At 34.3% G+C, this 10,633-nt stretch overlaps 2 protein-coding genes across 2 annotated transcripts; one reads left to right on the forward strand and one right to left on the reverse strand.

Annotated features, from left to right (window-relative positions):
* Positions 1-2,175: 2,175 nt before the first annotated feature.
* Positions 2,176-5,942, reverse strand: LOC132312958 (UPF0481 protein At3g47200-like). The gene is made up of 2 exons (XM_059811530.1): positions 5,629-5,942; positions 2,176-3,753 (listed from the first exon to the last, which is right to left on the reverse strand). Exon 2 carries the CDS (start codon positions 3,750-3,752, stop codon positions 2,286-2,288), a length of 1,467 nt encoding a protein of 488 aa, XP_059667513.1. The 5' UTR covers position 3,753; positions 5,629-5,942; the 3' UTR covers positions 2,176-2,285.
* Positions 5,943-6,360: 418 nt separating this feature from the next.
* LOC132312959 (uncharacterized) lies at positions 6,361-10,133 on the forward strand. Its single transcript, XM_059811532.1, has 2 exons — positions 6,361-9,421; positions 9,676-10,133. The coding sequence occupies exons 1-2, from the start codon at positions 9,190-9,192 to the stop codon at positions 10,002-10,004; spliced, it is 561 nt and encodes a 186-aa protein (XP_059667515.1). The 5' UTR covers positions 6,361-9,189; the 3' UTR covers positions 10,005-10,133.
* Positions 10,134-10,633: the final 500 nt, after the last annotated feature.

Here is a 10,633-nt window from a genome sequence, read left to right on the forward strand (position 1 = left end):
GTAAATGGTGGGAATAGATTTGTGTTCTGTGAAATGCTCGAGAGAATCTATCTTTCTTTCTTGCCGGCGGTATTTATCCGCAGGTACTCCAAAAGCTGAGATTTCCCATGTATTCATAATTTGACTTCATTTTCATTCCCGTTTAGCTAAAAGGATCTCCATTCCCGCTATAAACGGAGCGGGGCCGGCAGGAATGTGGAATTTGCCAACCCTAAACAAGAATGATGACAAAAACTTTTGTTTGTCCTTATCTTAAGCAATTGATCCAGTTCCATCTATTGAAAGCTATTTTCTTGGTCAATCTTGTCCAATGGGTGGACTTTGTTAAGATTTCCCACCCTTGTAATAAGAAGATCAGATTTTAAAATTAAAAAAAAAAAAAAAAAAATCTAGTGTTTTATTCTGTATAATACGGAGTAATGAATAAATAAAAAATATATATCTATTTGCTGACAGTACATAATTACGAGATCTCTCTTAAATTAAGTAAGTATATTCTGAGCACGAAAAGTAGTACACAAGTTCCCTCATGGCTGAAATAAAAGTAAGTTCCACACACCTTAAAAAATTTATGATTCATTAAAGATTAAAAATAGAGAGAGTAAATTTAAAATAACACTTGTATCATTTTAAAAATATAATTATTTCCTTGTAAAGTTAAAGTTAGAATTATCATTTCATTTAAAATTATAATACAAATGTTAAAAAGTGCAAATGTTGAATATAGTAATAAATAATAATGTAATAAGAAGATCAGATTTAAAAATAAAAAATAAAAAAAATAAAAATAAAAATCTAGTGTTTTATTCTGTATAATACGGAGTAATGAATAAATAAAAAATATATATCTATTTGCCGACATACATAATTACGAGATCTCTTGTAAATTAAATAAGTATATTCTGAGCACGAAAAGTAGTACACAAGTTCCCTCCTGGCTGAAATAAAAGTAAGTTCGACACACCTTAAAAAATTTATGATTCATTAAAGATTAGAGATAAAGAGAATAAATTTAAAATGACAGTTGTATCATTTTAAAAATATAATTATTTACTTGTAGGGTTAAAATTACTATTTCATTTAAAATTATAGTACAAATGTTGAAAAGTGCAAATATTGAAAAGTGGAGTACCGCCTCCCTCAATTTATATGTATATAATTATTTATTACTATATTCATTTGATCGCATAGTTATATTATGCAACATCCTATATATTAACAATTATCTACTCTATCTAACCATATAGTTATAAATGTCATTTTAATATTTGTCAAAAAAATAAAAATAATCGGAGTCCGAATTCGTCTCGATCGGAATCCAAGTTAAATATGATATGAATTGAATATTCAATCGGATAACGTGTTAGCAATGAAATGAACAGTCAATCTGATAATCCGTTGACAATTTGAATTTAATTATATGTCAACTTAACAAATCAGATACGAATTTAACCAATCCGAGATCCTTTGACAGACCAAATCACATGTGATGATGACCTCAAATTAACTAATGTGGATGAAGTCAATGCACCATTAGCTTGCGCAACCAGTATGACGGGCGACCTCAAATTCTATGCCTGCTAGTGTGAATTCTTTAACGTCTGAAATTAATATAATTAAAATGCAACCCTAAATGTCAGCATTTATAACAAGAGCGCATGATTTTTGCATCAGTTGAAAACAACCTTACAACAAACAAAATATAAATTTAATAAGACAATAAAAAGTTGAAATTCATCAATTTATTAGACCCTAACTCACGAAATGATATTGAGTGCTTGTAAGTCACACGGAGTAAGAAAAAAAGAGAACAAATTTGAGAGTTAAAGTACAAAAATAATAATTTTTGTTTTTTTTTTTCGTGGTGGTACTCACACATATGTCTCTTCTGAGATTTGAACCCCTGACCTTTCCTTAGAAAGTAAGAGACTGATACCATTAGGTCACTGATCCGTTGATAAATGATCAAATTTAAGTCACACAGAATAAAAATAAGACTAAAAGTGCAAAACGTGAGAGTGACACTCACTAAGAAGATTATGCGATTTACTACGACCTCATTATTGTGCTCACCCCATCAGTGATGGAGCCACCTTAGGCCCAGTGGAAACAATAGCTCCGACCAAAATTTAATCAAGAACATTACAGAGCAAACAAAATAATTACAAAGGCAGCCAATTGAATAAATTAAAGATGCATAATACATTTCTTTTCCCAAGCAAAGATTCATAATGCATTTTATTGGAGAGAGAACTAAAAACACAAAAACAAGATTAACGTTGATTCTAGTAATAAGAAAGCATGGCATACATGGTCTGCAAGAGAGTGAGAACTAGAAGCACAACGGCAGCAACGAATGATATGATTGTCCATGGATTGGAGAAATAATCATTTCTTAATGCGGTAATGTATCTGCGGCATCTGACGCCTGAGTATGCTTTGATTCTGCGACAATGCAACCAGGATCGACTGTATTTATCCACATCATCGCATAACTCAGCAAAGCAGAACTCTTTGAGAACCACTTCCCTGCTCATCCTTTTGAAGAATGTCGGAACATCTTCACCACTGCTGGCAGATTTTTCAATTATTTGCTTGTTCTGAAGTAACTCCATGTCTTGTGTGGAAGCTATGAGACTTTTTATGAGCATGGCGTATGATGTAATGTGATGTGTAACGCCGACGCTGCATTGCTCAAAAGCAATGAGGTTCCTAAACACTGTTTCCATTGTTTCATCGATGCTTAACGGTGGCAATTTAATCACTCCTTCACTGCCACTGAATGTTATCTCCAGTAAATCACTCGTGGCGACCTTCTCAATCCCAATTCCAGCCTCTAAGAGTTTTGCTGCACCATGCTTAAATCCCCAAGTATGATGGACTCTAGGATTGATATCTAGAGATGATGGGAGGTAAAAAATGTGCAAGATTTCGAGTAAATGCCTGGCTCTATTTAGGCTGCCACTCTTTAGAACTTTTTTTACTTTCTTTGAATTCAAAGCCTGGACCTGCTTTGAATTCGACTCGGGGAAGAAGAAAAGTAGAGCATATTCAGTGAGAGAACAGGGGAACCGGAAGTCTTCGCCAATGGATCTCTCTATAATTTTAAACAACTTTTGGAGAACAAAAAAGGGAATTTGGTTCTCGAGTAGTGCCAAATCATGTTTTAGGGTTGGAATCATCCAAACACCATTGATTACTTCATCTGGGTTTTGTCCAATATTTTTCTCGGAGTACCTGATAATAAGTTCGACTATGAAGCAGCCATCGACCAGCACAATTTCCCTCAGCTCATTCCAGGTCACGTTGTTGAGGTCTTCTGCATAGCATCCAGTTACTTCTTGCTTCAAACCATTAATAGCTTTGACACACTCTTTCAGTGCCTCTTTTAGTTTTGCACGATCTTTTGTTCGAGCAAGAAGGAAAAGCATGTAACGCCACTTGTGCTCTTCCATTTTCAGCAGATCTTTTCGGCTTTGATGAAAAGGTCCAATTGAAACCATACGTGGGCTATAGGCATCTTCGTTGATGTTTCGTAGTTTGCTTGGAACCCTATAGATACTGAAGTTCAATGACCTTTTTTTTAAAACAAGAAGCGTTTTTTCAATTGTTTTTGTCCACAATTCATCAGTTCCAGTATCTCCGATTCGTATTTTATTTTTATATTCTTGAAAGCTGATTCCATATTTAACTTCCTCTTCCTCTTCCTCTTCCTTGATTCCATCATATTTAACTTCCTCTTCCTCGGACATCCTGCAAAGTTATTAGAAATAAAAATGGGAAGTAAATGTAGGGACATAGAAACAACACACTTTTTTTTTAATTTTTTATTTATTTTTTAATATATATATTTCTTTCATACTGCTCGTGTAATTATAATTTTCTGAATTATAAACTTACTTTTTCTTTTTCTTTTTTTTTTTTTTCTTTCTAAATAACCCTGGCACCTAGACCTGTCAACGGTACTCGATCTGATCCGATAATTGGAGATGTTTTTTTTTTTTTTTTTGGTAAGTAAATTCATATTCGATTTGTTAATAAATGTATATCACATTCTATAAAGGTGTTCTTTTTTATAAAAAGAAAAGAAATTAATGTCAAAAAAATTAAAAAACAATGATAGAAAATAAAAAATAAATAAAATATGGAAGGAAAAGAAAAGAAAAAAAAGATCATTTAATTTTTGTTAATGAATACTTATTATGACATAATTAGTATGTATATCAGGAGATTTATTATTAGTGTATGAATGAGAACACCACACTATTGTACGTATAAGATTATGATTATTATTATTATTTTTTTGTTAACTCTATTACAAATCTGAATGGAGTATTGATATAATATAAAATATTATTATATATATACATAATCTATATTGGATTTGTTAGGCCAATGGCTTATCGGATTCGAATGGTTATTGAATTTTTTGTTCCATTTCTATCTTCAATCCATTGACAGGTTTATTTAGCACCCAATAATTTTATAGGGACTCAAACACTCAACATTTTACTTTGAAACTTGAAAAGTGCCACAGACTACAACCTAAAATCGGTTTATAAACAAAATATTGTGTGCATGAAGACAGGACAAGTACAGCAAACAACTGAAACTAAAAAAGCCAATCAAAAAACAAAGAAATATGATATTTAAACGAAAGTGGGTGTTAAACCTAAAACACTATGTACAATATCTTTCAAGTGGAATTTATATGTACAATATTATTACTCAAGACATATACGAGAGACATAAGGGGAACAAAGCAAGCCAAATGGCTAACCAAGAAGCCAGAAAACACAAGGAAATTGAAACCAATCTCAAATTGGACCCAAAAAAAATAAAAATTTGGGAGCCGCACTCCAACAAGAAGGCAAACGTACCAGGAGCAGCGACAGGTAAGACACAATTGAAGCAGCCCAGGTAAGAGTTACTATAAAAATAGGTGTTGGAAGTGAGGTGATGATCTAAAAATCATGAGAAGGGGCACAAACCGAATAACGGAAAATTCCACTTTCTTTAAGCTTCAAAATAATAAGAATAAGAATAAGAATAAGAATAATGAAATGGAAGATTCCACAAGCCAAGCTAGAGGTCTAGATTGACTTGAATTGAGAGGAGTTAAAAAAAAAGAAAAAAATACTGGGGTATGTTTTGCTCGGCCTTATATGATGGACACACTTGCTAGTCTAACTTAAAATTAAATACTGTTGAATTGCAGTCTTGGCCCAAAGAAGAATGAAGCCAAACAATTGGATCAGTGTATGAAAAAGCCACAAAGATTTTGCTGGTGATGAAAATTGGCCATTGTAGATCAGTGTATGAAAAAGCCACAAAGATTTTGCTCGGCCTTATATGGGTGATATTCTATTTATCTTGCAAACTAACGGAAGGACGAAACAGTGGCAAGGTACAAATAGGGAGGACCAAAGACGATGAAGTCAGTGGACTATAGGCCATGGATTTCTGATGAACCCATTGCATTGCTGGGTGAAGGATATTAGATGATTGAGTTGTCTCTATTGGAGCAATAGGACAGGAGTTAATCTAATAGCTAGGGAAGGATGGGCGATGGCAAGGACTGTACTCTTAATATATATCTAATTTGGTACCAATTAGTTGAAATATTACCTGGATCTTGCCTCTCTTTACCGGAAAGGATTTCTTTATGCTGTTCTGCTGCCAACCTTATGCTTCAGTTTGACTTGGCTTTGCTTATGGTCTCCTCTCTGGCACTGATCGTGGTTCTCAGTCTCACTTAAATCCTGAATATATACCATTTATATTTCCCACTAGAATCTAATTAATTGCAAATTATTGAAGAGAAGAGTTTGTAACAGCTGGATTATTTCTTATTTAATTATTTTAATATACTTAAATGGGGATTTATTGGTATGAGGCAAATTCGGATATATAGCTTAATTAAAATTAATCAAATATATCATGAAAAAACATAAAGATAACCTGTCTTCTTGCTATATATCCGAATTTGTCTATTAAAATAATTAAATAAGAAATAGTCCGGACAACCTCGTGAATAGTAATACAGACGTTTGGCTAAATAGCCATTGAAATTACCATGCCTTGATTAAGTCAAATATCACATGAACCAAGGATGGGCCATGTGAAGTGAAGCTGCACTTGTTTTAAGGTTTGTTTAAGTCTAAACAAAATATGCTGCAGATCTAATACCATTTAGAAGTTAACTGTAGCAGGCGTAAGCAGTGACATCTAGGAGAATACTTCTATCCTGCGTTCATCCTCCCGGCGTACTTGGCAACATATTATTGCGTCACGTGTTCAATACTAAAATAATTATGAAAATGGGTCATGCCCATTTTTGCGAGTTAAACCGGTTTTTTCCTCTCTCTCTCGCTAAATGCAGAAACCCGAATCTCAGTCTCAGCCTCCGCCTTTCCACTCCTTCTCCCACCACCATCAACGCCATCATCCACACCGACGACCACATCGGAAGGAGACAGCTCGAGGAAGAAGAGAAAGCAAGCGTGTAACAGCGATTTCTACGGCGTAAATGATTCGGTCTCTTCCAATTTCGCGTCGGTCGCGCCGGTGACGCAGCAAGGTCTCGTGCCGGTGTGGGCCGTTGGCAGTGGCGGGAGGGTTCTTCTGCCGAACGCCATCCCTGACAAAGAATTTTTCATGATTCCTCCTGCCGTTGCTGCCATTGCTGGACCTTCGAATCAGCCACAGTTATGGGCAATTTCAGCCACAACGACCTCTCTCAGGCTTCATTTGGATACACGGAGAAAAGAAAGGAAATGATTATAAAAAAAAAAAAAAATAAAAAAAAAAAAATGAAATGATAATTATAATTTATATTTATATTAGAATACATATGAAAGAAAAAAAATGAATTGATAATATTGTTGTTTAAGTAACACAAAGGAGAGAAAAGAAAAAAAAAGATAATAATGAATTACCATCTTACCCTTTTTGATAAGGTTAGTAGGACAAAATCATTTCAGCCTCTCATCGCCTCTATCTCTGATCCTCTCTCTCTCCAACTGCATATCGGCATATCATTTTAATTTGTTCCAAAAATCAAAACCCATATATTTCAAGCTTGCCCCCCTCTCTCTGCAACTGCTAACTTATATGTATGGGTTTCATCTGATTTCAAGGTTTTTCTTGTAATTTTTTTTTTTTTCTATTGAATGTTGATAGATACATCTAAAATTTCCGCTGAAGCTGACTTGAGCTCATCGATGAGATCATTCATAGACACACACATCAAAATAACGATATATATATATATATATATGTTTGTGTTTGTATAGATGTATATACACTCTGCAACTGCTAACTTGTATGTATGGGTTTTAATTTAAATTTTTTTCTAAAATCAACTAATCAAGGTTTGTAATTCTTGTTTTGCAACTTTCTCTCTCTTTGCAACTGCGCAACTCTCTCTTTCTCTCTCTCTCTCTCTGCAACTGCATATATATATATATATATATTAGCCTGCCCAATAGCCTCCATCTCCTTCTGAGTCTCCCTCTCTCCCTCTGCAACTGTATATCAAAACCTATATCCGCATATCATTTCAGATTGTTAAAAAAATCAAAACCCATATCAATCAATTTCTATTACCTGTTGTTCTAGTTTGGTCGCTGTCTCTCAACTCCCTTGCCCCTTCTGTAATTTGCTCTATTTTTTTTCAAATCTTATCAATTTTGGAGGGATTCCAAATGAGGGATTGTTATCCCTCCAAATCTCTCCAAATCATTTCTTTTTTTTCCTATTCCTTCCATTCAAACACACTCATCTCTATCCTTCCCTGTTTTTTTTTTCTCCAAATCCCTCTAAATTTCTCAATCCAAAAGAAGCCTTAATGTATCCGCCTTTCCACTCCTTCTCCCACCACCAAGGCAAGTCAATGTGTACTACAACGAGGCCAGTTGTGAGAGGCTCTTCCCACGCGCCGTCCTCAAGGACCTTGAACCGGGCATATAAAGACAGAGACCATGGTTTGCTTTCACGGGTCTGTAAATTTTTTTATTTTTTTATGTAGTTTGTTGTTTTGCTTTCACGGGCCTGTAAATTTTTTAATTTTATGATTTTCTTTTAATGCCTATTGTCAATTTTCCAGTCTTATTCAGACCATAAAAAGGAAAGCAGATTTTGTGGTGGGGTGGGTATTTGCGATTTCTTAGTTGGTTTTTGTTTTATTGGTCTCTCTCTTGACAGTGATTGTAGTTTGGGAGGTACGCATCAGATGAGTTGTTCAAATTTTGTGTTTCAAGTAAAAACCAATTGATTTTAGGGTTCAAAAAGGGTTTCAAATTTTATATCGTACCTTAACTTTTCTAGCGGATGGTCTCGCCGTAGGACCTGTGGCCGATCTCTCTGGCAGAGTGTGCCGATGCGACGTCGTTGAGGATGATGGCGTTGATGGTGGTGGGAGGGCAGAGGCTGAGAATGAGAATGGAGTCTTTTACATTTAGAGAGAAAGAGAAGAGCGGGTTTAAACCGCAAAAATGGGCATGACCCATCTTCATATTTGTTTTAGTATTGGATACGTGGCACAATAATATGTTGCCACGTATGCAGGGAGGATGAAGTTCATCCTCCCCCCGCAATTTTGGAAGTATTGTTCTGAGTCTTCTGACATCTATAGCTATCTGATGTGTGCGAGTGTGACTTCCAAGATAAATAATGATGAGAAGACTAGTATGCCACCAATTTATATATAAATCACAAATTTATCACTTCTATTCTTTCTTTCTATCATGCCACCGATTTATATACAATGGTAAAATGCAAGAAACTCTCTTTGTATAAAAATTATGCACAAAATACTCCTCATGTTACATGTTAAGTATGAGTATATTTATATAAACAACCCTTCAATATTTGAAAATTTTGTTGTGCAAATTGTTTTCGAAATATTTCTTGACAATCAAATTTTGACATATTTTTGTTATTATTATCATAAAATTTCAAAATATCATTTTTGATTTTCGAGAGGGAGAGTTTTTTTTTTTTTTTTTTTTTTTCGTCTTCGTCTTAAATGCATTTTAAGCATTTTACTCTTTAAATGTCCTTAGTTGCTCACTTTAAAAAATTGCAGATATTTATTCATTTATTAACATCTAGCATGTTGGATGAGTATCGAGCTATATATACATATAGCGAGTTTAGAAAATGTGAGTGGTGAATTAGGAAGTCCTGATGGATGGGAAAAAATACCTTCTGAAATCTAGCGACGACTATGCCTATGACCTTATTCATGAACCCGGCAGTCCCGTAAGTAAGAAACGAAAAACTAGTGACGCCGGCGTCATCCTTACTAACACTCCACCCCAAGGAGTGGAGGCAGGTCTTCAAAACCCTAGATCTCGACTCGCTACTACTCCAAACGAGAAGGCTCTCAAACCTTTTCCAAACAATGGCAAAGCTCCAGGTAATTTGTAGTTTAATCTACATATCACCAAGCATTAATTCAGCCAGCAATACCAATTTGTAGTTCATAGATCATGATCGATCTTAAACAAAATTCATCTTTGTATGTGGATCACTTAAATATATACATATATGACATGCACACATGATATATATATATATATATATATGTATTATCAAAAGGATCTTTTCTAGCAAATGAGTTCTTAGTGCAACTTCCGAAGAATATTGATCTTTTTGCCCTTCTTTATACAGATCAGAGAAATAATCAGGAAGGGCAAAGATTCTCCAAGTGGCCTACAATGAGGAGAATTTTGAATGATTTTAAGAAGACTATGGAACCCAGTCTTCGGACACTTCTAGAAGAACTCTCGAAAAATGATCTTGATATGGAACATTGCCTTGAGATAGCTGATTCAGCAAATGTCCTGTCCCTCTTCAGGTTTTCAAATCCTCAGTTTGAAGATTTTTTTAACAAGGCTGGCAATGGAGAAAAGAAGTTGCGTGAAGGATTGATGCAGGTGAAAGAAGGTCACGAGCTCTTAAGATCTGCCGTAAAGGGCATGTTAAAGAGCTCCCTCTGAGTCTGAGTGATCAATTCTAGATCAAGGCCTATGTTATGTTTCTTTTTCATTTTGGTCTATTTTCAATTAATGTTGTTGTACGTGCTGTGCTTGATCTTTAATTTGAAGTGTGTATCCAATTTGAGTTCAGATGATTCTTTTCTTTTATTTGGTAATTTCTAACTATTTATTAAATTTAATTCAACAAGGGAAATGAAAAAATTAATTTCATTATGACTTTTAAAATTATTTGACCAAATAGAAAAATATAAATTATTACTCTGTATGTCATTTCTATATTGTTACATGATTACAACCAATCAATGAAATCAGAATCACTATTTCATTTGTGCACCATTCACGTTTTATTTCCAATTACATTCCATCTCAATGTATCAATCAAACTTAGTCCAAGTAACTTCACACGAACTTTGTTTCATAACGAGGCAGCAAAACTTTTTTTTTTTTTTTTGGTAAAAAAAGGCAAAACTTTGTTAGCAGCTTCAAAGCAAAAGCAAACTCTTCATGATAATTAGATTAGGAGTCACAGCGAATTCATTTTCATGCTTCTTTCGGGCTAAAAAGGTCGTCCTTATGGATTCATTCAAAAATAAAATGAATCAAGTGAGGGTTCAAATCCATCTTCGGAA

The sequence above is a fragment of the Cornus florida genome, unplaced genomic scaffold, assembly GCF_030987335.1.
Source record: "Cornus florida cultivar Cherokee Brave unplaced genomic scaffold, ASM3098733v1 CherokeeBrave_3.0.0_Hap2_Chr06, whole genome shotgun sequence".
Classification (NCBI taxonomy): Eukaryota; Viridiplantae; Streptophyta; class Magnoliopsida; order Cornales; family Cornaceae; genus Cornus; species Cornus florida.

Bases quoted from the DNA above. Each gene is read 5' to 3' on its own strand.
- LOC132312958 (XM_059811530.1), bottom strand. From the start codon at position 3,752: ATGTCCGAGGAAGAGGAAGTTAAATATGATGGAATCAAGGAAGAGGAA.
- LOC132312959 (XM_059811532.1), top strand. From the start codon at position 9,190: ATGGATGGGAAAAAATACCTTCTGAAATCTAGCGACGACTATGCCTAT. The intron at 9,422-9,675 runs GTAATTTGTAGT...TTCTTTATACAG, and splicing joins AAACAATGGCAAAGCTCCAG to ATCAGAGAAATAATCAGGAA.